This window comes from Camponotus floridanus, unplaced genomic scaffold (genome assembly GCF_003227725.1).
Source record: "Camponotus floridanus strain SB8 unplaced genomic scaffold, Cflo_v7.5 scaffold34, whole genome shotgun sequence".
NCBI classification, from domain to species: Eukaryota; Metazoa; Arthropoda; class Insecta; order Hymenoptera; family Formicidae; genus Camponotus; species Camponotus floridanus.
This window is the reverse complement of record NW_020229481.1, coordinates 1,625,054-1,652,898: the sequence shown is the minus strand read 5'-3', so window position 1 is coordinate 1,652,898 and position 27,845 is coordinate 1,625,054. Positions and strand designations below refer to the sequence as shown.

Here is a 27,845-nt window from a genome sequence, read left to right as displayed (position 1 = left end):
CGTGGGATCGAGTCCGTAACTTTCGATACATTTATCTCGAAAGTTTTCGAAAATGTCGGCTAATAACAAAACATCGATTTTGAGGTACAAGTCACTATATTCGCCTAGCGTCCGAATGGAGAATCGCGTCCAAATTCTCGGCATGCGCGTAATCGCTCTCGGATACAGTTTCACCGGTCAAGGAACTGTAAAATTATTCGCGCGATGGTAAACACGTATCTTGCAACCTATCAATGGAATCGATGTATTCGTACGGAAATACATCTTTTCGCGTTAACAAATTGAAATGTTCTGTAGATAAATTTTGAAATTCCGATTTTAAAATTTTGAGCTTGTCTTTATCTAAAAATGATGCCAATTTGTCGAGACTCGATGCGAGAAATTTAAAGGAATCGATGGAAACGTAATTTTACTTGATTTTTTTATTCTTCTTTGATCAACATTTTTGGTAAATGATATATATTTCTCTTTCGTTATCGATAATAACTCGATTTTCCCTTCGAACGCTGTGGCTATTTCCTCGATATTAAAGTGTGAGTCATAACCGGATAAATTATGAAAAACTATCGGAATACAAAAAGATTCTTTATAATTTAGATTACAATTTGAGTGTGCTGGACCTCTGTACCGCCCGGTCAGATGGCAATGATCGCGAACGCGTATATCGTCTTGCGCGAACGGCTTTTCGCATATATGACATTGAGTGGCGCTACGGAATTTCTCCCACTCTTCGGACGTTAAATTTACTATGGGGACATTTGTTTTTAAAATATTTTTTATACGTAACGCCAAATTTTTGAGGTCTGCGACGAATCATGTTATACAATCAACGCTACGACGCGAATGATACGCTGATAACGATTCATTGTATGAGCAATGTACATAACAAGCTAAACTAAATACCCGATGGTGTTGATATAATTTTTCTTCTTCCATCTTGGCCAGAACACATTCCAGGTCGGCGTACATGATGAATGGAAGCCGCTCTTTTCTGTTGTAGTTGTTGAACGATAGCCACTTGTCCTTGTCGCTCGGCAATCGGACAGCGGAATCGTTTGGGGTTCCGCAGTCGACCGTATGCGACTAAAACTTGTCGTCCGAATTAAAATAGTGCAAGCATCTGTAAAAGAAAAAAATTTTAATTAAGATTTATGTAACAAAGTGTATAACCTATAATTATTCAAATAATATAAATTAAACTTACCGATCGCAGATATATCTTTGACCATTGTGTTTGCTCAATTGCGTGCTCACGAGCCTGGATAAATTCTTGATCCAAGCGAAGTGTCCCACGCTGTTGTCGTCTTCAATGTACAACAAGTTGACATGCTTGTCCCGCTTCTGTTGCGAAAGACATATCGGGACAATGCTGTTCTTGTCTTCAATGCTGTACACATTGATTGAAATGTCATTTGTATGTTCAAATTTCTTAATTTGATTCACAGTCACTGGAAACTCAATGTCTCGGAGATTCAGCACTGTTGTGTAAAGGTGCAATTTCACGCAGCGTCAAAGCGCTAGATACAGTTGAGCGGCTACCCCCACTCTGTAGTACATTTCCCCTAAATAATGAGGAGAAAGAAAGCCGTCGACAAAACGCCAGCCGCTAAACTCCCGCTACTTTTTCATGGAGCGACAAATCGCTAATCGTTGTGGATTTGTATTCTTATTTTTTAAATCGTTTTTTCTATAGATTTAATTCGTGTATGAAACTGATGAAATTAAGGATGTCTGTCGAAGTGCGTTTAAACTCCCCGAACAGTATTTTGTCGGCAACATTGCGAAATACATTGCCGTCAATAATAGCTAAAGAGGTTAGGAAACGACGAATACTGGTGTTGTGTGCAATTATGCGAAAATTGCAAGAAAATGAGAAGAGACCGTACAGGAAGAAGCAATACTGGGTGGCACCGTATCTAAAGGATCGTCCAGAGCACAGTTTTTACTATGTGTCGATTCCTAAACTGACCATAGAGGATGGAGTACGATTCCACAATTATTTCCGAATGTCCGCAACACAATTGGAGGAATTGTTGTTGATTGTTGGTCCACTATTGGTAAAAGAAAATGTTATTCGAGAGCCCATACAACCGAAAGAACGTTTGGTAATAACATTGAGGTTTGTAAACGTTTAAATTACTGCAAATTTTATACACGAAACTGTTGTTCACTGCTTTGGTATTGCTTAAATATTGTATATCTTCGTATCCCTGCAATGTTCTAGGTATCTTGCTTCTGGTGATTCAATGACATCAATGTCATACCAGTATCTAGTTGGGGTAACAACAGTATGTAATATTATTCGAGAGACATGCGAAGCAATTTGGAGCAATTTGTGTCCTTTGGTTTTATCGTCAGCATTGTCGGAAAGAAACTGGCTCGAAATTGCAAATGACTTTGAAGAATTGTCCAATTTCATTCACTGCATTGGTGCCATTGATGGAAAACATGTAACAATTCAAGTATGTATTCATAGTATTAATAGCCTGACACACAATACCGTACCAGTTATCGGTGAACTATATTTTCAGTCTTCAAAATAATGACTGGCTAATTTTGTTCCAGTGTCCCAATGCTGGTTCCACGTACTACAACTACAAGCATGCTCATAGTGTAGTATTGATGGCCATTTGTGATGCACACTATGTATTCCGTTTCGTTGACATCGGGGCGTACGTGACAGGGATGACGAAGCGATGGAGGTATTTTCGGCGACAGTGCTATCGGCAAGAACTTCAATGCAAACCGCATAAATGTACCGAATTTGTTCCGGTACTATCGTTTAAATCTCGTCCCGATCGCCCGAGGAGCGGCTGACTTACAATGAATATCCGAAATCTGCTTCTTGGACTCACACTTAAGTGTAATATTTATATATATCGAATAAAAAAGTAATAAAGTAAAGTAATAAAATAATAAAGTAATAAAGTAATAAAGTAATATTTATGCAGGCTGTCCGTTATACGGGGTGATCGGGACGAGATTTTCCTTAGATTGTATCGAATAAAAAAGCGAGCCGGAGTGCAATCGGTCGTGTAGTGTGATATTTATGCGGGAGTGTTCCACCGGGAAGTGGTGTCCTCGTTTACGCGTATTCCAGTGCCGCTAACGCGTGGAGTGCTCGGATCCGTGTAGTGAGGTTAGGTGCATGTCGTTCCGTGACAGAATAGTTATGCACAGTGCGTGGTGCTGCGGTGAGCGTACGGTGCGAGGGTGCAGTGCGTGACGGCGGTGTGCCCCGGGTTCCGCCCGAGACCCACTGCTCGCGGGTCCGCCCGCTGCGCGCTGCCCTCGCGCCCCGCGCGCGCTGTCCGCGCGACCCACCCACTATTTTATTTTTATTTGTTGTTAAAAGGCATTGAGTCGCTAAATAATAAATTAGAATTAAATTATAATAATGCCCGCGTCTCCAAAGGTGGTAGTCCTCCCATACCCGTTCCCAGCGAGGGTGCAATGCCTCCGCTGTTGGTTGAGTGAGAACCCGAAGATAAAGTCACGGGGCAACTTCTGCGACCCACCCCACTTAGCAAAACACCTCAAAGCTAAACACCCCGGGGATACTATTACATACAAATGTTCCGAGTGCAATTTCCGCGGGTAAGGGATCTACCGCGTAAGGCCTGTCAAGGTACACTTCGAGAAAGAACACGTGATTCCCCGGGGCCGAGCGGGTCGCAGCACGGACGAAGCGAATAACTCCAATAACAATACAAATGTTTCCGGTGGGTCTACAAATGCACGGGACCGGCCGGCGGCGGGTTCCGCCCCGAGGTCGTCGGCGTCCGCCGGGGCGTCATCGCGGGGCCGCCCGTCCGACTCGCGGCAACCCAGGTTGCGCTTCGCGGCGGACAACACAGGACAAAACCACCTGCAACAACAGCATCCACATCTGCCATACCACCGGCGAGGACGTCCCCCTCGTACGCGTCACTGTAGCACCGGGGCCGTCGACGTGCAGGTCATCGCCGTCGGTGGCCGTCACAACAGCAGCAGCAACATCACCAGTAGCGGAAACAGCGGTGACAGGTGGCACGGCCGCCATCTTGAGGAGCGCCACGGCCGCGCACCGGCCGCCGCAACTACAGGCCTTAAGGCGCATCCGCAACATAAAGGCAGGCTTACATTGAAGCGCGGCGCAGCCAATCAGAAGAGCTCGCCTCCCGCGTCAAGAGAAGCACGCGGATCGCCTCGCATGCCATCTGGCGAAGCGAATAGGACATCCTGGAGGACCTCCGTGGCCCCGCCAACCACCACCAGCTCGGCGGAGTCCACGTATCATCCCAGGAGACGAAGGTCCAGCAGCGTGTCTCTCGAGAAGAGCGGCGCGTCCAGGCCGATGCATGGGCCCCCCCTCCCATCACCGGAGTCCGCCGACGACACACCCACGTTCGGCGAGAGGAGGAACAAGGAGGAGGTCACCCGAGAGGACCCCGCCAAACACCACCCGGGCGGGGCCCAGAACCAGGAACCAGTCTCGGGCGGCGAGCGCATCGGCCGCGAAGTGCGCAACGGAGGCGAAGATACAGGTCAGACCATCGGCCAAAAGTGCATCGCGGGGGCCCCGAAGAACATCGGAGAAGAAGAGGAACCCAGGGGCCCAGCTGGCATCCACCACCTGCAAAGCCGGCACCGCGATGCGCGACCTGAGCGCTGACACCGCGGGCGACAGAAGGAGGGGGGGGCCACGCCCCCCACAGGACGCACCCCCACCCCGCCGCAGAACATCCGCGGCGATCCCATGGGGGGCCAGAGGTCGCCACCAACACGACCAGCGATGCCCGCGGTATCGTCAGCGCCTGCCACACTGACGACCAACACGGTGACGACAGTCTCGTGTGGGTCCCCCGTGATGTCCACGGGGTTCCCCACGGGGAGACGGGACACGCCGCCCCGTCCCCCCCACCTCCCCACCATCGCGGAGGTGTCACCGTGTCTGGTTGAGCAGCGGATGTGTCGAGAGGAGAGGACCCCCACACCACCCGGGGAGGAGGAGCGGCGGCAGGTAGCGCAGAGGAGTTCGGAGGGGGACAGCGGAGAGGAGGATGAGCCGTGGAGAGTGCGCCTGGTGAGAAGGGCGAGGCGGCGGCTGGGCGGTGGCTCCTCCGGCGGCAGGAGTCCGGCGGCCGCGGGACGGGGCCCGGTGTCCGGCCCTTCCCCGCTGCAAGCGCCGATGAATTTAAATTCACTATTCAGACCGTGTTCGGACCAAGTTCAGCGGACTTTAGTTCGCGCTATTGCAGAGGTTGGAGCGGGCATCCCACCTCAGAGGACCAGTGTGGAGGGAGCACCGGGAGGGCGTGCTGAGCGACCTGGAGGACCAGGAAGCGTCGGCCATCCGAGTGCTCCGGTAAGTGTCTCTGGGATGATGGGTCGTCGGCGAGGAGGACGCGTAATCGGCGGCGTCGGAGCAAGCAGGGAGACACCGGCGGGTTCGAGGAGCAACAGAGGCGAGGAGCACCCCCGAGGCCCGCGGCGTGTCGCCGGCCCGTCTGCCCAGCCATCCGGTGGCCGGTCTGCCCCTGCGGCAGTCGCGAGACTACGCAGACTGGCGCGTGGCTGGACGCGATGTGCTGGTTGGGCGTGCCGAGGCCGTCACTTCGATTGCGGACCTGGAGGAATTTGCGGCTTTGGTCGGGGCTTTCTTAGGGGAGGAGGCATCGGGGAGAATCGACAGGGATGCGTCTGGCGTCCGCAACGGTCCGGTTCGGTCACGTGAGGCGGGAGTGCGGCGCGGCGAGGGAGGGATGTCGGTGCGGGACGGCGGCAGTGTAAGGGGGGAAGAGGGTCGGCACCGGCTGGCCCTCCGCAGTCGGGAGAAGGACGCGGTGGCTGGGTGCGTGAAGCCACGCGTTTGCAGGCGCTGTATAGGACGAACCGACGCAAGGCGGTCCGAGAAGTGCTGCAGGGGCCCGCAGAATTCTGCCAAGTGCCGAAGGATCGGGTTCATGCGTACTTCGAGCGACTGTATCGCGGAGGGGAAGACCTGGACGGTTCCGGCGCGGAGGGGGAGCGCACTGACCCCTCGGTCAATGGGGGGGAGTTTGCGTACCTCATGGATCCCTTCACGGAGCGAGAAGTGGACCGTCGGCTCCGGCGTATGACGAACTCTGCGCCGGGTCCCGACGGTATCACTTACCGTGACCTCCGTAGAGCGGATCCGGGGGCGCGGCTCCTCATCGCGCTGTTTAACGCGTGCTATCGGCTCGAGGCAGTCCCCGCGTCTTGGAAGACCTCCAACACCGTATTGGTGTATAAGAAAGGGGACCGCGATTCTTTGGAGAAGCCATCTCGCGCTGGGAGGCACCGCCCTCAAGCTTTTTGCCGCGCTCATCGTATGACCGAATGGGCGGTCACCAACAACAAGTTCTGTCCGGATCAGAAGGGATTCCTGCGGGACGAGAGGTGTTTCGAACACAACTTCGTTTTACAGGAGATCCTGACTGATGCCCGGCGGACTCGACGGCAGGCGGTCGTCGCGTGGCTGGATCTATCCAATGCGTTTGGGTTGGTCCCGCACGCGGCGATTCGCCGCGCTCTCGCTCGCTCCAGCGTGCCGGGGGGCCTCGTCAATGTGTCGAATTCTATATATGACGGGTGCTCCACGCGGGTCCAAACCGCCGAGGGCTACACCACTCCTGTCCCTATTCGCTCGGGTGTGCGGCAAGGTTGTCCGCTGAGCCCGTAGTATTCGACCTCGCTATCGACTCGGTACTGCGTGCAGTTACCGCGGTCGATGCGGGGTTTGATCTGTTGGGCTCTCGCCACAGCGAGTGGCGATGTGGCGTACGCGGACGACATTGCACTCGTCGCAGATTCGCCTGAGGGAATGCGACGGCTTCCGGCCGTCGCGGAGGGCGCGGCGTCGTCGGTGTAGTTGCGGTTCAACCCTGCCAAATGTGTTACCCTGCATCTCGCTGCAGGTTCTGGCGGCAGGGTCCTGCCGACGACGTTCGTCATCCAGGGGCAGCCCGTTCATTGTCTGTCATCTGGGGAGTCTTACAGACATCTGGGTGTCCCGACCGGGTCCTCGGTCGACCAAACATCATTCGCCACAATCGGGGGCCTCCTTGAGGATCTCCGAGCGGTGGACCAATCCCTCCTCGCTCCGTGGCAGAAACTGGAAGTAGTGGCAACCAACATCCTGCCACAGTTGGATTTTCTGCTGCGGGGGGCCACGGTGGGGAAGAAGCCCCTAAAGGCCGCCGACTTGCAGGTCCGACGGATGGCCAAGTCCTGGCTCAACTTCCCGCAGAGAGCCAGCGCGGACGTGGTCTACCTCCCCCCGAGAGTTGGGGGTTGTGGACTACTAGCTGACCTCGCGGATATCCTGTCCGTGTCGCACGCCTTCCGTATGCTTACGGCTGGTTCCGACACGGTCAGAAATCTCCGACCAACGAGGACATCGCAGCTTTCCTCTCGGGCTCGCTCGAGGGGAGGCTGCGAGGCGGGGGTGAATCCTCCCTGTGATCGAGGGCGAGGGATGCCGCGAGGAGGCAGTCCGAAAGGTTGTCCCTTCGGTGGCGGTGGTGTGAAGCGACCGAGGAGCTGATGGTCGAGTGCCGGGGTCCCAGGGGCGACGCGGTAAAAGTCCCACCTGGTGCTCGCAACCAGGTGGTGACCCGTCTGCGCTCAGCGGTGGCGGCATATTACTATCACACCTTAACATCTAAACCGGACCAGGGGAAGGTGTTCGAGGTGCCGTCGCGGACTGGGGTGAGCAATCACTTCGTCTGCGGCGGCAGCTTCACTCGCTTCGCCGACTGGCGATTCATACACCGAGTCAAACTTGATGTCTTCCCTCTCAACGGTGCATGCCGTTGGGGGGAGGCAGACCGAAACTCGGAGTTGCGGGTTGGCAGCCGAGACCCTTCCCCATGTACTAAATTATTGTGGGGTCCATTCTGCTGAGGCACGACGTCGCCTTGCACAGCCTCTGGAAGGCTTGCCGGATGCCGGGGGGATAAGCGAGTGAACCGGCGAATTGAGGGAATCGACGGGGAACCTGGGGAGCTACGACCTGACCTTGTGGTCAGGCACGAGCCCTCCAAGTGCGTCGTCATATGCGACGTCACGGTGCCCTTTGAAAATCTTTGGCAGTCGTTCGAGGAGGCTAGGGCGAGGAAAATTGCCAAATACTCGTCCCTAGCAGAGGCGCTCCAGCGCAAAGGGTACCGCGTCGTGACGGCCTTCGTCGTCGGTTCCTTGGGCTCGTGGGATCCGACCAACGAGGCGGTGCTTCGGGTGTTGCACATTGGCAGTGCATACGCTTCTTTGTTGCCGTCTCGTTGTCTCGGATTCCATTCGCTGGTCCAGAGACATTTATGTGGAGCATGTGTCTGGCGTACGCCGCCCCTTCACGCCCCTCTGTTGAGGCGCTCGCTACGCCCCCTCGCGCAATTCGCCGGCGCGGATCCACCGAGTAGGAGCGGCACTAGCGTCCATCGTGATGTTATAAAAGTCTTCTTTGTTGTCGTGTGTAAATGCCACGTAATTTATTAGTTAGTTGTTGTCTTGCCCACAGTTTTTAACTTTTGTACATCTTTTTATTTTTTGACCATTTTTAATGTTTATTGCATGTTGTGTGGGCCTCTTTGTTATCGAGTGTGAATGCCGCGAAACCATTATTGTATTTTAGTCGAGTATGAATGCCGCGAAAAAATTATTTGAATTTATTTTTATTATTATTAATTCTTTTTTGCTGCGTGCTCGCCCCTGGGTCTTTTTTAATTCTTATAACTATTACTGCTTGCGTTTGGCCCGGGGGTGAGAGCAATATTCTTAGAAGTAAATTGCCTCGGCCAATCAGCCGTGGCAATACTATTATCAAAATGTACCTGATAGGGGAGAAGTTTTTTCCTCCCACCGCGCGCGTTGTTGCTCGGCTCATTGGCGGGAGGGGGGGGGCGATTGTCCTCCGCCTATAAAATATTTAAGAATTTTGCGCGCGGCTTAGTTGCCGTAACTCTTGTACCTGCACTCCGGGGGGTTTGTCCCCGGGGAACATTAATTGTATGGCGTCGTTTGGTTGCATGTTCGTTCAATCTTAGTCGGAAGAGTATGCTCTACTGGCCGCAAGGTTGACGAGATTTCCGCTTAAATCAGTTACTCACAGTATGGGTATATATGTACAGTTTATTCTACAATCTTTTATTTACATGGCCCTGAAAAGGGCCGTTGGTTTGCACGCGTTCGCGATACGTTATCCGCGGAGTCGCCTTGGTATACAGGAGCGGTCCCCAGGAGCTGTCGACGTTATTGTTGACGTCCACCTCTGGTTTGCGGCGCTTCGGTGGCTCCGTCTGTGTGGCCGCCGTGCTCGTGGGCGTCTCCCAATCGGAATCGGACTGGGTCTCCTGGTCCGCCGTTGATTTCGGCGGCTGCGTCACCTGGACTCCTCTGTGTCCGGCTGACTGCGGTGGTCTGCGTCCCCTGGGTTGTCCGGTGGATCGGAGATGGAGGCAGAGGAGATAGAGCCGCTGGAACTGCCCAGGATGTTGGTGGTGAAGTGTATCGTCGTACCCTGATGTCCTAGGTGGCTAGCAACTCCCTTGGTGGCCTGGTGAAGCGAGGCGGCTCCAGGTCGATTGGCTGCAGTGTCCACGGCAACAAGGTGAAGGATACTCTCCTCTCCTCGGCTCGGCAGCTGCACCGTACGACGGTCGAAGTGGTCCGGGTGATCGGGGCGTCGACGTTGGTCGAGGAATGCGGCTGGCGGCGAATGTTTTTGGAAGTTTTACCTTCCAATTCCAAAAGAGGAGTACTCTAGCTGATTGACGTATAGTGTTATTGACCCTATAGTCGGTTCGAGCTGAGACTCGAATTCGGCTTGCCGTGGTCGGCCTTATATATGCGCCTCGCCGGATTTCACTTGCGCGAAGATCGGCGCCTGTATGCCCGCGCTACCGCGCGCGTACTTGCATGCCTAGGTTGCCGTGCGACCAGGCGCTCGGCGTTATACGCCGTTACGCTTATATAGGCGTAAAGCAGGACGTCACAATTGAAAATAAAGGCAATTTATATTGATGGCCATTTGTGATGCACACTATGTATTCCGTTTCGTTGACATCGGGGCGTATAGACAACGAAGCGATGGAGGTATTTTCGACAGTGCTATCGGCAAGAACTTCAATGCAAATCGCATGAATGTACCGAAGCCATCAGCTGTTGCAGGAGGACGAATTTTGCCATACTATCTCATGGGAGACGAAGCGTTTCCTTTAAAATCATATTTGCTTCGCTCTTATCCAAGCAAGAACGGACTGACACCGGAACAGAACATTTTCAACTACCAGTTAAATCGTGCGAGAAGGCTTATCGAAAATACTTTCGGTATTTTAGCCAGCCAGTGGCGAATATATAGCAAACCAATTATTGCTTTCCCAGAAAATGCTAAATTGATGGTGCAGGCGACAGTTTGTCTGCATAATTGGATCCGCAAAGACGACATTGGCAAAAATGCATACGTTTCTGCGGGTATGGTAGATGAAATTCATGCCGATGATCCAAATAGTTTCACACCAGATTCTTGGCGGAGTATCATTGAAGATGGCTGCGCTTTTCGAGATATCGGTCATTGTGGCTCGAATACCAGTGCGCGAAACTGCATTCAGATGCGTGATGAATTTTGCGATTACTTTTATAGTGAAGGAGAGGTGCCTTGGCAAAATAACCGACATAAATAAAGAAGTATTATTACGAACATTTGAGTTATTTTTTGTAGTATATTATATATAAATAAGGTACAAAAATATATAACGTATATAAATATATCATATAATATATTATCACAAATTGAGCAGTAGAAAAATTACATCCTAAAGTTATATCATTTTTTTAAATTGTTGGAACTACTGAAACGATTCAAACACGTCTACTTTTCGCTGTAGTTAGGCCTCTCCGAACTTCAAGCGACAAAACGATGAGAGGCTAATTTTATGCGCATCGATGAGTGCGCGTCGACCGAGGGGACCAGAGTGGGGAGAGCCGCTAGCGTTTTGACGCTGCGTGAAATTGCACCTTAATGCGGGTATGATGATTCTCGTTCTGCGTGACTTTCGGTGGGATACAGAGCGGCGACCACTGCCCATGCGAAACACGCATTGTCTTTTGATTGCACGTTAATCACCGCTCTCTTCATCATAATATCCCGCGGTAATTTGATGTGACATCCCGCGCGCAAAGGATTATACTTGTTTATATTTACAGTTAAATTAAGTATTCGCGACAAAGCCCACCCACTATCACGTTCCTGAAACTCTTCCAGAGACGCTAAGGTGGATTCGATAACACGCCGTTCGTACCACTCGCGTAAATCGGATGTGCGAAAGAGTTCATAATTTCTAGTATTAATACTTTTATTCGCGTGTTTATCTCCGGTCACAAATTCACTGTTGAATATAGTGTTTACTTTTACATTATAATGTTTCTTCATAACGTCCTGCATGTTCTATCCTATCACAATGTCTTTGGCATCTTCGAGAAATTGGCGCGGTTCGATGTGATTATAGTTTATCACCGCACCAATCGATACGCGACTCTCAAACGCCGTATCAATTTCGCGCCACACAAGTCCATTTTGATGCGCACTACATCCGGCATCCGCGTGTACGAAACGTCCACGTACCGAATTTTTCAACCCTTCGAGACGCGCGATCTAAGCAATTAGCGATTGTCGATTTCCGATCGATAATCGCGGTCGTTTGATTCGACTTTACTCTTCCAACGATTCGATGTACTCACCGCATCGTTGCTCCCACACAATGTAGTCTTCCAACGAATCAAGCAAAGCGGATTGCTCTCGCAAAATTTGCTCATCCATATTGTAGTAGACTTGCGAAATTTAGCGTTTCTAATGACTGTACTTTATCTACTGGTGGGGTGTGTCTCTCTATCATGATTTATACACCGTCTCATGCATTTTTTATCATCGTTTAACATTCTAGCATGTTTTATCATCGTTTAACATTCTAGAATGATTTCATCTTACAAAACATTCCCCGTAGTACCGTGCAATTTGACCTTGATAATTTCGCGTTTTGTCACGTACATTTGAAAAATCTAACGTGATTGCATCAGGGGCAGCCGTACATCGGTGCTCGATTTTAGCGCATTGAGCTAAATCTTTGTCTAGGGATGATACACATTTTAACCTTGGCGATTATTTTTTCACTATTTGTCACGTACATTTGAAAATTTTAACATGATTGCATCAGGAGCAGCCGTACATCGGCGCTCAATTTTAGCAAATTCGGTTATATCTTTGTTCCGATGTGAATCTTAACCTTGAAAATTTCGCGTTTTCATTTCACGTACATTTGAAAAATTTAGCGTGATTGCATCAAGAGCAGCCGTAAATCGGCGCTCGATTTTAACAAATTCAGCTAAATCTTTGTTCTGAAGATGATGATGTCATCGCAGCCGTACATCAGCAGGACAAAATTTTGGAGGAAATTAAAATGTTGCGTCAGCAATAATCCCCTCTACATCACAATTTACGATACTATTTGAATTGATATTAATTCTAATACGATTGCAGTATTGCATCAATCGCGCGTGTGAAAAATTCACCGCTGAAGAACTCGATATGAATTTTTATGTTCTGATTCGAAACGGTGAAACTCCGCCGTATAAGAAGCAGAAATGCGACATGTAAGTTTAAATCGTTTAAAAATTTTTCAATTTGTTTAAAATTTTCTTAAATATTAATCTAATTATTTATATTTTATATTTTGTAGTATTCAACCTCATTGTGCGGCTCGCATACTTGGAAGAAGGTACGCTCTAACCCCGACGTCGTATACAAGTATTTGAACATTTGAATAAGCGTTGGAGCTGTATCGTACATGGAACTGATTCTCGGCAATAATCGAGGCAATCAAATAGTGTTGCCTTTTTCAACGTGAAATTTGTTGATGCGGAAGCAAGCAGTCGTTGAATAATTTCTACTATCGACTGCTCACCCATTAAGGATTGGAGATTTAACGATCGAAATATATCAATCAAAAATTGTAAAACTCACATTATGTGGTAATTCTTTGTACATGAAACCAGAAACGTTATTACATTTATTTAATTTTGAAAATTGTATCGATCATATGCACAATTGGTTATGCGAGAATACGTATCTCGTTAATGAAAAATTTAAACAATTTGAAACTGTATTACAACGTAGTAATATTACTACTGTATGCGATGCTGTAAAAACGATACACGAGAGTGATGTTAACAGCGAATCATTGATCGATTGCGAATTATTAACATGTGCTATAAATGATATTCTTTACGATGTGTGCAATAAATAATTATTTTTATTCCATCTATGATTTTATTTCTTTCTTTTCATACAAATAAGAATAGTTTACAATTTTTCTTAACACGCTCCGCTAAAGGTGTAAAGAAATGCTAAGGTAGATGAGACGCGATGCTCTAGTTGGAATGAGACGCAAAATATTAAAAGATATATAATGAAGAGGAGTCTGCGGCATTAGAATATTATTTCGTTGTTCTTTGCGTTTCGTTAGTCTTGTGTGTTACGTTAGTGCAATGGCTGAAGACGACGTTATCATCGACAATGAAGATATGGATGATGATGATGATTGGATGGATCCAGTTGTGGCGAAAAAAATTGAGATTGAGAGAGAGAGAGGAGAGCGAAATGGAAGAAATTGTATGCGAAGGAAGAATCATCCGATAAGGAACTTGATTTCGATTTTCGGACTAGTGATGTTGAAGAATTACTTCAGTATGAGCGGGAACAACTTTCGAAGAAGAATCTGGAAACTTCAATCATTCAATTTATAAGACATCAAGAGCTCGGCTTAAAAAAACCCCGCACAAATTCATTGAAGAGATTTCTCAAATCTCGAAAATATTTTGCGAACTCTGTTGAAAAATGTGGTATAAGTTGGTGCATGTACAGAGAAGATCCTAATCACACTACAGTAAAATGTTTCGGAAATAGACTATGTAAAGATATTGAATCATTGAAAGGCATAGAAAAATTCGAAGAAGATGTGCATGACAATAAGCTACGACATGACTTGGAAACGTTGAAGGTAAAAATATTTTTGCTAATGTGTAATAAATTTAAAACATTTACAATTATTATGTTTAATTTCAGAGTTTACGAGAATATATGAATGGTCGACGAGAGGACCAGGAGTGGCCCCCTCAGCCCGACACATCGCCCCCCTAGAGCGGCCTCCCCTTAGCTTAGTGCACCGTCCTCCAATTAATTTTATTATATTTTATATTTTAATTTCCTATATTTTATATTTTAAAATTTTATTTTATTAATTTTAAGTACACACACACACACACACACAAATTGTAAAATACACACACACACACACACACATTTTTAATAAATTTTATATATATTTTAATTTAAAAAAATCTAATTATTTATGCGCCTTTCCTTGCGTTCCTATATCTGCATCTCTCTTGCACTAGTTATAAGTATCGCGATGTCTTCGTTGCGCTAATTGTAAGTCTCGCGCTAGTTGTAAGTCTATCTCTTTCTCTCGCGATTAGAATAATCTCTCTCTCTCTCCCGCGCGCGCTAATTGTAAGTCTTGCGATATCGTTCTCTCTCGCACTCGTCGTCTTCGCGCTATTGTTCTCTCTCGCATGTGTTGTCTTAGAATATTATCGTTCTCTTTTTTTTTATATATTCATTGCTCACTTACCTTTGCGTTGTTCTTCTCACACCTATGCGTCCTTGTCCCACGCTGATGACATCCTTGTCGCACTCGTAGCACTATCCTTTTCCCACACGTAGCACTGTCCTTCTCACACCACCGTCTTCTTTGCGCGGACCCCCTCGTCTATCGTTTGCACCGCGGATCCCCCTTTCCTGCAGGTGACGTCACCCACCGCGCGCCGCGGTTCCTCCTTCCCCGCGCGTGACGTCACTTCCCCCGCACCGCGGTTCCCCTCGCGCCTCACCCCCCTTGAGAGGATCTGGGTTAGAACTCTCCTTGTATTACTACTAATAATATTATAATTGATAATATTAATGATGAATTTGTAGAACAAAATCTATTACCCTTGACTATTAATAATTTTGAAAATGAAAACGATGACGAAATAGAAAGTGAGTATTAAGAAGATGTAGCGTTCTAATCTTGTGTTAATATAATTTCTAAAGATTGGTGTTATTTTAAATTCGCCTTTTTTTTAGTTTGTGCATTTTTATTAAATTTTATATAATTTATATTTGCAGATATTGCTGTTAACGCAATTATTGAAATGAAGGTTTCGTCCGATGACTTAGAACATGCATAACCGACTATGTTGAACATACAGTGCCAATATGTACAGATAGAGAATTTGTTATGCATTTTTGTTTAAAGAATTTATCCATCAATTCATATTTTATATATTACGCATGCACACACATTTGCCCCAACTGCACCACCATCGAAGATGAGGCACATGGAGCATGCTCCTAATTGCTCCTTAGAATATGTTCTATCTCGACGCGAACACCTAGTCACCATATTAATTCCGGTAACGCGAACGTATTGGAGCGTATTGGAGTAAGTAGGAGTATGTTGGGGCATGCGACGCGAACAAACCTTTATTGATCATTTCCTGACTACCATTATTTTCAACCGCATTCCTATAAAAAGAAATTTTTTCTCTCATAGAATCGAGCACTCAAAACCACTAGACAAACGATTTGTCGAGAACCTCTGCACTTCATTGGATTTGTTAAGGGAAACTCTCAAAGACTCTGCACTGTGTTCTCCCAGTGATACACTTACTTTACGGATCATCTTCTCTGTCAGTGGCCCTCTTGCCCTGATAAATCACACACTTCTGAAGGGTATTCTTCGCAAAAAAATAGGAAAAAAATTTTCCCCCCAGCTTCATGATGGAACGATACATGCCAGCAGGCGGTAACTTCGCGACGCGAACTTCTCTCCGTCTTTAAGAGATGTCCATCCTTTTCCAATTATCTAGCCTTTAAAAAGCAAGAAGTAACCACTAGAAGGATTTTGAAGACGGAGAGACGGAGGGGTTGGAGGGAGTTTTGTGGTAGGCTCGACCCGAACACTCCTATTTCATTAACAATGGCGGTTTATCGGACGATTTAGATTTCGTCAATTTGAAGTACCCACTGTCCCCTTGATTCAGCCTCGTTCCTCCTCCTTCCATCCAGGATGCTATCGATTCCCTCTGTCTACCATCTGTTTTCAATTAAATTTTTTCTTCCATTAATGACTTTCCAACAAACTACTCTTGCAAAATATTTGATGATCCTTTTAATATTCAGGAACTGATTTCAGCTATTCGTAACTTAAAGATTCACACTTCTCCAGGCTTCGATAAAATAGATAATAAAATGCTCTCTCTATTACCAGAAGAATATCTCTCGCTTTTACTAGATATCTATAATTCCATCTTCGACTCCGGTTCTTTTCCGACCTCTTGGCGTCATTCCTTGGTGTTTCTAATCTCTAAAGCAACACCGGGCAAAGTCCGTTCGTGTCACCAAACGTTGGTGCACATGAACTCATCTGCTCTAACCGCCATCTTACTTGTGATGCAAGTGCTTTCTGGAATACATTGGAGCATACGACGCAAACAAACCTCTTATTGCCTGTTCTCTAACATTGTGTGAGGGCCTTTACGCCTTAAGTCTTCTTAAAATCTCATTGTAGACGCCGCATAAGGGCCACTTCAACCAAACTCCATATATATAGTACTCATCGACTTATACACTGGACTGAGCATTGCGATAGACAGGCGAGCGCCAAAATTCCGCAATCCAAAAATTAAAAAAAGTCGCCTTTGGAAGGAGATGGAAACTGAAATGAAGGAACTGGGATATCCCAAACTTAATGCTCATAGCATTGATAGAAAAATACGAAATATGAAATCTACTTACAAGCGAATAAAAAATAATAAAAAGAAAACTGGAAGAGGCCGTGAAGACTGGGAGTTTTATAGTGAGATGGACGAAATTTTTAATGCAGACAAGTCTGTAAATTTTGAAAAAGGAATATCATCTATGGAGAGTGGACCTTTTCACGAAAATCCTTTTTATGAAGCTATAGATCTTTCTAAGCACAGGTTTTCATTACCAAATTTAACATTATCTTTTTAACACTTTAATGATATTAATAAATTATGTAAATGTTTGTCAAATTATATTGATTTTGTTTCATCATCTTATGACGCGTCGGATCATGTTTCGGACAGTGATATAGAAAGTAGCATGGAGGGACCATCAAATATGCTTGATGAATATTCTTCTACTTCTAATACTGATTCAACTTTTCATGATGCTTCGACGAGAGATTCAACTTTTCATGATACTTCGACGAGAGATTCAACTTTTCATGATGCTTCGACGAGAGATTCAAATGAAGACATATCATTAAATAAAAGAAAATTATATAACCAAAGAAATAAAATAATTGAACTAGAATCAAAGAAAATTAATATATTGCAAAATATCGAAAAAAATCAAGGTTCAAAAGACTTAATTACAAAACAAATAGAAGAAGTTACAATAGCACTACAAGAAAGAAATAAATTAATTAAAGAAAGAAACGATATTTTGGAGAAAAGGAATAAAATGTTGGAGATGCTTATAAAATCTAAAAATAATACATCTGAAATAATATAAAATGATAAATCTATAATATATCTTATGTAATATATCTTAAATAATATATCTTATGTAAATGATACATCTTATATAAATAACTTTATATAAATAAGAAAATAAATCCATCAAACAATTAAAACTTGTTGTTATTTAATTTAATCTTACATTATTTTTTTAGAAATTACAATTTTTGCATAATTTATCTTTTTGCACAAGTAAAAATACCCTTTATTCTAAAAATATAATATATATTGGATATTGTAAAGATTAGATATTATAAGATTATAGATTAAGATATAAAAATAAAACTTATTTTTCTGAGTTTAAATTTATATTGATACATTTATAAAAAAAATTAATTAAATTAAGTTAAAGCAATCTATTCGCAATTTCTTGTCTTTTCAGTTGAAGCAATCTATTCGCAATTTCTTGTCTTTTCATTTGTCCATTCTCATTTTGAAAATCATTATCATTTTCATCACTGTTATAATCTTCGTGCTCAATATTTATATTAATGTCAATGTTCACATTCTCTCTTATTGCGATTTCATTATGTAATATAAGAAAATTGTGAAGAGTACATGCGGCAGCAATAATATGATTTGCCATATCAATACTTTTCACATCAAGATATTTTAATCTTCGCCACTTTCCTTTCAGCAATCCATAGGCACGTTCTATTATCGATCGTATTGAGGAAAGTGTAGTATTATACATAGACTTTTCTGGGGTTAAATTTCCATTGTCTCGAAATGGAGTCATCACATTTTTGAGCAATGGATATGCGGAATCACCTATAATGTGTCGTTGAGAAGGTAACAAAGGATTTGCTTCATCTATCAGTCTGCCATAAATATTACTGCTTCGAAAAACTGCCGCATCATGTGCACGTCCTGGCCGACCGATTAAACAGTCGATAAATTTTCCAGTGTGATCGCAAACACCTATAATGAAATATAATCATTGCAAAAATGCTTGACAAAAAAGTACATAAATTTTACCTTGCAAAATAATAGAATGAAATTCTTTACGATTGTAATAATCATTTGCATTTCCAGGCGGCTGTTTAATTGGGATATGACAGCCATCAATAGCCCCTACAACACCTGGAAATCCTCTTGATCGCATTCGAAAAATCTGAAATCGATAATTGAATTTAAAAAATATTGAAGTATTTATGATTTGATAGATACGAAATATTGCAAGATAAATTAAGATTTAAAAAAATAAGTAAACTTGGAATAATTAAAATCGTTAGAGCAGCAAGCATTCATAATATTCTGTAAATTGGAAAGTACAAGATACATGCCCTTTCACTTTCTACACATTCTACATCGTTTGACCATCTTATAAAGCGTGGCATTATTCTCTTTAACACCCAAACCACTTCTTTAAAGATCTTCCAAGTTACACATTTAGAAAGACCAAATCTATCTGCAACAGATCGAAAACTTTCTGGAGTAGCTATAATCCATAATGTTAATAATAGTTTTTTTGATAAATAATGATATATCATTTTCTCTCTGTATAATCAGAGGTCCAACTATATTTTCCAATTCCTGGAAAAATAGTTAATTATACATAAATTTAAATACTAAATATTATTTACTATTATGATTAGATATAAATCAATATTTACGATATATGTTCTTCGATGCATTCTAAAATGCGTATGGAATAGCCCAGATAGCACAAGGATATCCTGAGGGCATCCTAAGACCATCCAGGATATACATGTAGGATATCCTAAGGATATCCTATTTTTATCCGTGGATATTCTTTGGACGTCCTCGGGAAGAGGAAATGATAGCCATATATTAGCCTCTGGAAAATCCAGGGACATCTTGTGGAACATCCTAAGGATTTCTACAGGATATATTAGGGATATTTTTCATATGTTTTAAGGAGCAAATTCTGAGCATCAATGTAATTTTTTCCTAAAAGCAAAAACGTAAAAAATGAAAAGTTTTTCGTGAATTTGATAAATAAAATTGCCGAATTCGAAATTGCCAAAACTTTTCACTTTTCACATTTTTGCTCTTAGGGAAAAGTTACATGATTGATGCTCTGAAAATGAAATAAACTAATATTACGTTCTGTTATTCATTGCAACTATTAAAATGTAATACTGAAAATAGTTCGTCATTTAATATTTATTATTAATTAAAAACAAATTACATTAATTTATTATTTTTAAATTATAAGTATTATTTATTTTTAAATTTAATGTTAATTAATATAATTTATTAATTATATTAATTATATTAATTAACATTAAATTTAAAAATTACAAACACTTATATGTTACAAAAAATAAAATTTAGATTTTCGCAAAGAACAGTAATAAGAAATGAGTGAACTTATATAAATAATTTATTTAAATAAGTTTATTTGCATGAAAAAAAGTTTTTTTTATTTTGTGCAAATAAATTTATGTGAACAAAACAACTTAAACTCAAAATTGAAGTTAAACTTTAAACTAAAACTAAATTTAAACCAAAACTTTAAAACTACATTTAAAATAAATGTGTATTTATATATATAATAACTTTTATCTATTAACTTTTATATATATAATAACTTTTATCTATTAACTGTATAAAATATGTGAACGCTTTTAACATTTGTACTTTATATTCATAAAATAGAAAAGATTTTCCCTAAGAGAAAAATAAATGAATAATTTTCTTCATAATAATATACATAATCTTTTCCCTAAGAGAAAAATAAATGAATAATTTTCTTCATAATAATATATGCGTGTGTCACTCTGTATATAATATTTTTCCACATTTGTAACAAATTGCTACGTGATGCATTTATACATTTGTGTCATCCATCCTGTGAAAATAAATGATAATTAATAACTTATTCATAAATACCGTGTATTTACGAAAATTTGTAAAAACTTACTTATTTTTCTTTAGATAACGCTCATTCGCATGTCGTAACCAAGATTTGATTGGCTCGGAAATACAATATTCAGTTGCTTCTGCAAATCGAAGTCGTACAACATCTAAAAAAATAACAAATTACATAAATTACATTTATAAATAAATATTGTTTTTATCATGTATATTTAAATACTTGATTATTTACTCACTAAATATAATTTTTCGTAGTTGTAAATCATAAAATATCCGTTTTTTTTTTCCTCCAACATAACTAAATGTAGAAGCTAACTTATCTGACATTAACACTCGTAAAAGATTAAAAGTGATGCCTTTGATATTATTTCCTCCAATAGATGATAGCTGCTTAATCTATAAAAGTGAAAAATATATAAGAAAAATTCTAATAAGTAAAATTACAATCTGTCGACAAATTGGCAACTTCAGTTAGAATACTATATGTGTCTACATTAAGCTTTTATTCTATCAACAGAGCTTGTTAATATAATTTGAGATTGAGGATTTATCCGATGCTGCCGATATCTGATATCCAAAATAACAAAATTTTTTTTTAAGAATTCTTATTTTTTAAGAAGCTATTATTATGAATATCATCATACGTTGGACATCAAAGAGACCATTAGATTTCTGTTAATATTCTACTAACTAAATTAATAAGAATAGAAACACAGACACTTGGAGAAATTTGTTTTAATAGATTTGACTATTAAAAATATAATTTTATACATACACTTAATAAAATTTTTTAATATATTTACCAATTCTTTGCGGTTAATAATATTATCTTTTAACGATTTTTCGAATTTTTCCAGATCCTCAATATTGTCAATAGGAAAATTATCCATTAAAGATTCTTCTGCAATTTGTTTGTCCAAAATTTCTTCACATGAAAAACATTTCTCAAGTTTACGTAACATAATATCAATTCTATTGTTTAAAAGTCTTTCTTGTTCTTCTATTGAAGATAATTTAAATCCTATATCTGTTAATTTTCTTATTATATAGCGTTGAAAATCAGAGTTTGCTAAAAATATAAAATAAAATTATTGAAATATAAAAATTAATAAAACATAAAATTATTTTAATAGATTCATAAATCATATTTCATACTTACATGAACTATTATTATTTTCAGTTTTATAATGGTTATTAGGAGATTCATCATCATATATAATTTCTTCATCTTTATCAAGTATTGCTACAAAACATACATGTTTTAAAAATATTTTAATGATATTCTTATGATAATTATAAAAATTACCTCCACAATCATCAGCCAAATTGTACGTTGCTTGATTTGTTTCTGTTAAATTAATATTTTTTTTTTCCAATTCTTTTTTTTCAAGGGTATATATCCTTTCTATATTTTAATATAAATAATAATATAAATAATAAGTTTAATTAAATTATTGTGTTATAAAAAAATATGTATTATTTATTTTTTACATACTCGTTAATTGTTGCTTCGACTTATTATGAAATATATTCATTTTCATTTCACGTGTATCCTTTTTTATATGTGGAATTTTAGGATAGGCTGGTAATTGAATCCTTTCATCATCATTAGTATCATCGCTGCTTGATATTGTTTTTTTGGCCCTATTCTTTCGAGATTTTTTTAACTCTTCTGAGTCATCGCTTTCTGAATTTATGTCCGATATAAATTCTGCTTTTTTTAATTTGAGTAGTCCTTTCTCATATGTGTCTAAATAGAAGATATAATTTATTAATGCTTAACACAGTTAAAAGAAACACAACATTATATTTTTAATTTATAACAGCAATTTCTTAACATTAAACATTTATTTTGTTTATATAACATTTATTTTTTTGTTTTGTTTATAACTTACTTGAAGTAGCTAAGATCCTTTTCACGTTATACATGGGCCAATTATCATCAGGTAAAATATTTTTCTGCACAGCTTTTATAAATCTCACATGTGAAGTAAATTGTGGCCAATAAGCAGCATTCTTATCTTTTATTAGCCAGGAAGTGGGAATCATTTGCAAACCATCTTCAAATTCAACAATGGAGTATTCTTCCATGATGATAATCAGTAAATACTCTATTTTTATTTTTATTTTTCTCTATCTTGAAATATGTTTAAAATTAATGCAACAATGGAAAAGCTGCAAATTTATTATCTTTTATTAATGGTAGCTTAACATATTTTGTTTCAACATCTTCTACCGGCCACATCTTTAATTCTGATAAGTTTTCTATAATAAATATTCCTATAAAAGACGAATGGCAAGGAATATTATATAAATCTTCTTTATGACAAAATTCGTTTCCTATTACAACGTTTGTATTAAGCTCTTTACAGTAAGCAATATTTTTCACTTCAATAATGTTTCCATTTTTTAAGCGGCAACAGTTATCTGCCAAAGTATCGATACGTATTGTTGTATTTAAGCATCTCATTATTCGATATTGTGGATTATAACAACCTTCTATTAAAGGACCTTTTGTATGAGTAGATTTGAGGTCTACTAAAAAATGAGTACACGTTATTTCACATTCTTCTGCTTTGTTCTCTTTGATCTTATTTTGTTCATATTCAGTGTATCTGCGAACTATTTGTTCTAGTGGTTTATCATGCTTTTTCAATAATTTTTTAAATGTTTGTAAGTAATTCTCATATTTAAAAGCACTAAAATAATCTAATGTGCCAAATTTTTTTGCATCTTCTACAATATGAATTAGTCCATGTATATTATGGGAAATATTATGTACACCATATAATAACTTGAATGATGATACAAAATGTTTAAGAAGATCGTGAGCATAATCAATAAAATCTCGTAACTTTGAGGAACATAATATTCTAATTGCTACATGTAACACTAGAAAATGGTCATACAAATCCTTTCGAAGAGAAGGTTTCAAAGCTATAGGACCAGTGTATAATAATAAATTTCGAAATTCTGTAGCCTTCCATAGTTTTACTAAAGTAAGTGATCTTGGCTTACGTGCAAATTCGCATGGCATATATAATTTTAATACATTTTCTAGCTGCCATAAGATTGCTTTAACTTTTCTGTTTCGTAAACGAACTGTAAGTTCTCCAAATAACCAGATATACAATAATTTTCGCGTAACTCCTAAACAAATAAGGTGCATGTAATCTAAAGGTATATTATGTACAAGATCGAAATTTGGAATTTCTGAGAGAATTGAATATCCAACATGAAAATTTTCATCTTTTCTTAAACGAAAATCTATGTCTGTTCGTAACTGTGCATTAATTTCAAGAAAACACATTTTGCCATTAATGTAACTGCCTTCAGTAATGCATTTAGTGCAACTGAAATAACCATTATGTCCTTTTATTTTCAGTATAAATGCTTTTGCTGGCGCATCACATATTATTGAATCTATTATACAAGGAATATTTTTGTTATTAATAATTATTCCTTCTTTACATAATAGTTTAGCTTCATTCACGAATTTTTGAAGAAATTCATTTGAATCGGTTGGTTTTTCTGTACCATAATAAATACCGATAACAAAAACTTTTTTAAAATCAGCTATGAATCCCAAAATTGGCCAAAATTGGCGTTGTGACGACTTTGATAATGGTAATCCATCAATATTTATAGATATTTTAATATTAGTGATATTTCTTGAAATCGATGATATGGCATTTAATATTGATTTTGTCAAACCAAAATGATAATAATATCCATTACCACAAACATCTGTATCAGTATTGCGAGGAGTATTTACAAGACTTCTTGGATCAGATGGAATATCAAAACTACAATTTTGACATGCATACTGTTTTATACCTTTTAATAATAAGCGTAATGATGAATGTGAAATACATTCTGTAACTGTCCAATTAGCTAAAAATTTCTTAAAATCAATATTTTGATCTGATTCATTATTCGAATCATTACTTTCTGTAAAATTGTTTGTAAAATCTTGCAAAATTCTAATATTATGATCAGATATCTCAGATTCACTTGTATCATTATCAGATGTGAAATTTTCATTTTGAAATTCATTTTCGTTTTGTGATTCATTTTCATGTAGTAATTCATTTTCACTTTGCAATTCATTTTTGTTTTGTAATTCATTTTCATTTTGTAAGTCATTTTTGCAAGACCATGTTGAATTGGACATTGATGGTTTATCAAAGGATTCCATTAAAACTTTTGTTTCCAACTTCGCTAATTTCATTCTATGTGAAGAACTAATTGCACGTTTGCATATAAATTTTTCCCCCCGTGACATGTTTGCATATCTATAAACAATTTAAAGATAGATATTATCTAAAATAATAAATTTGAAAAAATTAAAATTTAGGAATAAATCCCAGATAAAATAAACCATCAACCATTACATAGATTAGCCAGATATAACCCAATCTTACCTATGTAAGCAATCTGATTGATGGTGTTTGTTTTACATTATATATTACCCTTCCCAAAATTTAATGTAAAGCAAAGTTTTAAGATATATGGATAATTGGAAACACCTCCGATTAGACACAGTACGATTGGACACAACTGGCTTTGATTGGCTAATCGTGCTTGATCGTGCTGGTTACCCCAAGCATCGGTCGATATAATTGGCTGTGTCTAATCGTACTGTGTCTAATCGGGCAATCCCCGATAATTGAATATTGATCTAGGACTTTTCATTAAACATAATCAATTTTAAACATAATCAATCAATTTGTTTTTCAATATAATTGTTTAAATATATGATAGAGTATATCATTATAATCGTTCTATGTTACACTTTAAAAAAATACTTAAAGAGAGAAACAAGATTCTTTACTTAATTTCTCATAATAAATAAATTATTCTGCATCTTTGAATTTTATAGCAATACTTAAAAATTTATATACATCTAAAAGCCAGAAAAAATGATTTTTAGGAATTTTATTAAACAAAAATTAGGTAATATATTTAAAATTATTATAAATTAGGTATTATATTTAAAATTATTATAAATTAGGTAATATATTTAAAATTATGTATATTTTTCAATAAAAAAAGTTTAATTTAAAAAAAATTTCTAAAAATTATTTTTTTTCAGAACTGTAGGTTTATATATCGTCTTAAAATATTTTTTCTCATTTTTAAAAAAAAAACTTAGAGAAACGAAATGTAATTAATAAAAACATAATTTTAATGAATATAAAGATAATATTTAAGATAAAATCTTACCACTATTGTGTTGATAATAATTCCAGGACCAATTCCAGTGAATATCTCAATTGCTTGTAATATAGTTTTCAGTATGTATATACAGTTGCCACGACTCGCATCAAAAAAAGCTTTTAAAAGTTAATGTTTCAGATGTTATGCATATCAACTAACGTTTAAATAATCCACAGGAATTTCTATAATAAAATGAAACAAAAATCTATTTTAGAAAAGATGAAAATAATGATGTATTTTTAAGATTAATATGTTATTTTATTATAGCTGTGTTCCGATATAATTGCCAGTATATTGAAATTTATAATACGTAACATAAAAACTATTAATTTCAGTATAATGGCAGTTATATCGGGAAACACTGCCTATAATTAATAGAAACATAATTGTTATGAATATAAAAATAAAATATTTGGGATAATATCTTACCACTATTGTGCTGATAATAATTTCAGGAGCAATTCCAGTGAATATCTCAATTGTTTGTAATATAGTTTTCAGTATGTATATACAGTTGCCACGACTCGCATCAAAAAAAGCTCTTAAAAGTTAATGTTTCAGATGTTATGCATATCAACTGCATAACGCTTAAATAATCCGCAGGAATTTCTATAATAAAATGAAACAAAAATTTATTTTAGAAAAGATGAAAATAATGATGTATTTTTAAGATTAATATGTTATTTTATTATAGCTGTGTTCCGATATAATTGCCAGTATATTGAAATTTATAATACGTAACGTAAAAACTATTAATTTCAGTATAATGGCAGTTATATCGGGAAACACTGCCTATAATTAATAGAAACATAATTGTTATGAATATAAAAATAAAATATTTGGGATAATATCTTACCACTATTGTGCTGATAATAATTTCAGGAGCAATTCCTGTGAATATCTCAATTGCTTGAAATACAATTTTCAGTTGCCACAACTTGCATCAAAGAAAATTTGTCCTTAAAGTTATATAGCGTTTCAGATGTGATAAACAACGTAACGCTTAAACAATCCGTAGAAATTTCTATAATAAAATGAAACAAAAATCTGTTCAAGAAAAGATACAAATGATGCATTTTTAACAATAATATGTTATTTTATTATAGCTGTGTTTCCTATTAATTATAGACCGTGTTCCAATATAATTGCCAGTATACCGAAATTTATAATGTACGTATATAACGTAAATTAATAAGCCTTTAATTAATAAGAACACAATTTTTATGAATATAAAAATAATATATATTTGGATTAATATCTTACCACTATTGTGCCGAGTAATTCCAGATGCTTGAATATCTCAATTGCCTTCCCATATAATACACAATTTTCAGTATACAAAAATATACAACTTTTAGTGCTTTATTCACATACATTCGCACCATAAAAGAAATTTTTATTCTTACACGTGCTCACACGTTAATACTTGCCAGCATATACCGCCATGATACCTTCTCAAAGCTTCTCGAAGGTGCTTTTTAAGCATGCGCGTTTGCTAAATACATACGCGCAATACAGTCTTAGGCCGAATTTTCACTGAGCATGTTACATGTCGCGCATTACGTGTCGCGCTTAGTGGGAATTCGGCCTTATATGACAGATGTGACTCGCTTAGGAATAAGATACATATAATATAGAAGATACGTTAATATTTTATGAAAATAACATCAAATATTATTATAAACTATATAGAATGTCCTATATTTTTATTAATACGACTAAATTGCAAAAAATACTAACTGTAAAAATATTGTAGAGAATGTTTCAGACAAAACTTTAGTTCCAAGAGAGATACATTAAATAAAAAAACGCAATTGCATATCTCCATTATATCAATACTTATGCTAAAATGTAGACACATCCTTGGGAAATCCTTAGGATATTTCTAGGACATCTTATATTTCTAACAATATATAGGTTTATTTATTTTATTTAAACTCTTTAGCACTTTTTGTACTTAAAATTAGATAAATGTATATTCAGTAAAATATAAATGTCCTATATAAATATCTACTGGATGTCCGATGGATATTATTCAATTGAATTATATCCAGCGGACATCCAGTACATATTTATAGGATATTTATATTTTATTACAATATTTGACATTTTTGAATTAAATAAAATGCCTAATATGG

The 27,845-nt window shown here is 39.1% G+C and overlaps 3 protein-coding genes across 8 annotated transcripts; 1 reads left to right on the top strand and 2 right to left on the bottom strand.

Moving 5' to 3' along the window:
- The first annotated feature begins 2,195 nt into the window (after window positions 1-2,195).
- On the top strand, window positions 2,196-10,682 carry LOC112638647 (putative nuclease HARBI1). The gene is made up of 3 exons (XM_025410725.1): window positions 2,196-2,462; window positions 2,566-2,664; window positions 10,065-10,682. Exons 1-3 carry the CDS (start codon window positions 2,247-2,249, stop codon window positions 10,680-10,682), a joined length of 933 nt encoding a protein of 310 aa, XP_025266510.1. The 5' UTR covers window positions 2,196-2,246.
- A 7,273-nt stretch (window positions 10,683-17,955) lies between these two features.
- Window positions 17,956-19,755, bottom strand: LOC105252193 (putative nuclease HARBI1). Of its 2 annotated transcripts, XM_025410762.1 has the most exons (4): window positions 19,260-19,755; window positions 18,930-19,179; window positions 18,622-18,757; window positions 17,956-18,564 (listed from the first exon to the last, which is right to left on the bottom strand). In XM_025410762.1, exons 2-4 carry the CDS (start codon window positions 19,134-19,136, stop codon window positions 17,990-17,992), a joined length of 918 nt encoding a protein of 305 aa, XP_025266547.1. In that variant the 5' UTR covers window positions 19,137-19,179; window positions 19,260-19,755; the 3' UTR covers window positions 17,956-17,989. The 2 variants fall into 2 exon arrangements, with proteins under 2 accessions (XP_025266547.1, XP_025266548.1); XM_025410763.1 differs by lacking the exon at window positions 19,260-19,755 and having other exon boundaries at window positions 17,957-18,564; window positions 18,652-18,757; window positions 18,930-19,193.
- A 464-nt stretch (window positions 19,756-20,219) lies between these two features.
- LOC105249811 lies at window positions 20,220-27,298 on the bottom strand. 5 transcript variants are annotated; one of them, XM_025410753.1, is made up of 12 exons: window positions 26,971-27,181; window positions 26,564-26,731; window positions 26,137-26,316; window positions 25,714-25,889; window positions 22,383-24,782; window positions 21,983-22,237; window positions 21,794-21,892; window positions 21,647-21,730; window positions 21,291-21,556; window positions 20,724-20,883; window positions 20,534-20,636; window positions 20,220-20,461 (listed from the first exon to the last, which is right to left on the bottom strand). In XM_025410753.1, exons 5-12 carry the CDS (start codon window positions 22,576-22,578, stop codon window positions 20,440-20,442), a joined length of 1,185 nt encoding a protein of 394 aa, XP_025266538.1. In that variant the 5' UTR covers window positions 22,579-24,782; window positions 25,714-25,889; window positions 26,137-26,316; window positions 26,564-26,731; window positions 26,971-27,181; the 3' UTR covers window positions 20,220-20,439. The 5 variants fall into 5 exon arrangements, with proteins under 5 accessions (XP_025266538.1, XP_025266534.1, XP_025266535.1 ...); XM_025410749.1 differs by lacking the exons at window positions 20,220-20,461; window positions 20,534-20,636; window positions 20,724-20,883; ... (2 more) ...; window positions 21,794-21,892; window positions 21,983-22,237 and having other exon boundaries at window positions 22,613-24,782; window positions 26,971-27,294; XM_025410750.1 differs by lacking the exons at window positions 20,220-20,461; window positions 20,534-20,636; window positions 20,724-20,883; ... (3 more) ...; window positions 21,983-22,237; window positions 26,137-26,316 and having other exon boundaries at window positions 22,613-24,782; window positions 26,971-27,297.
- Window positions 27,299-27,845: the final 547 nt, after the last annotated feature.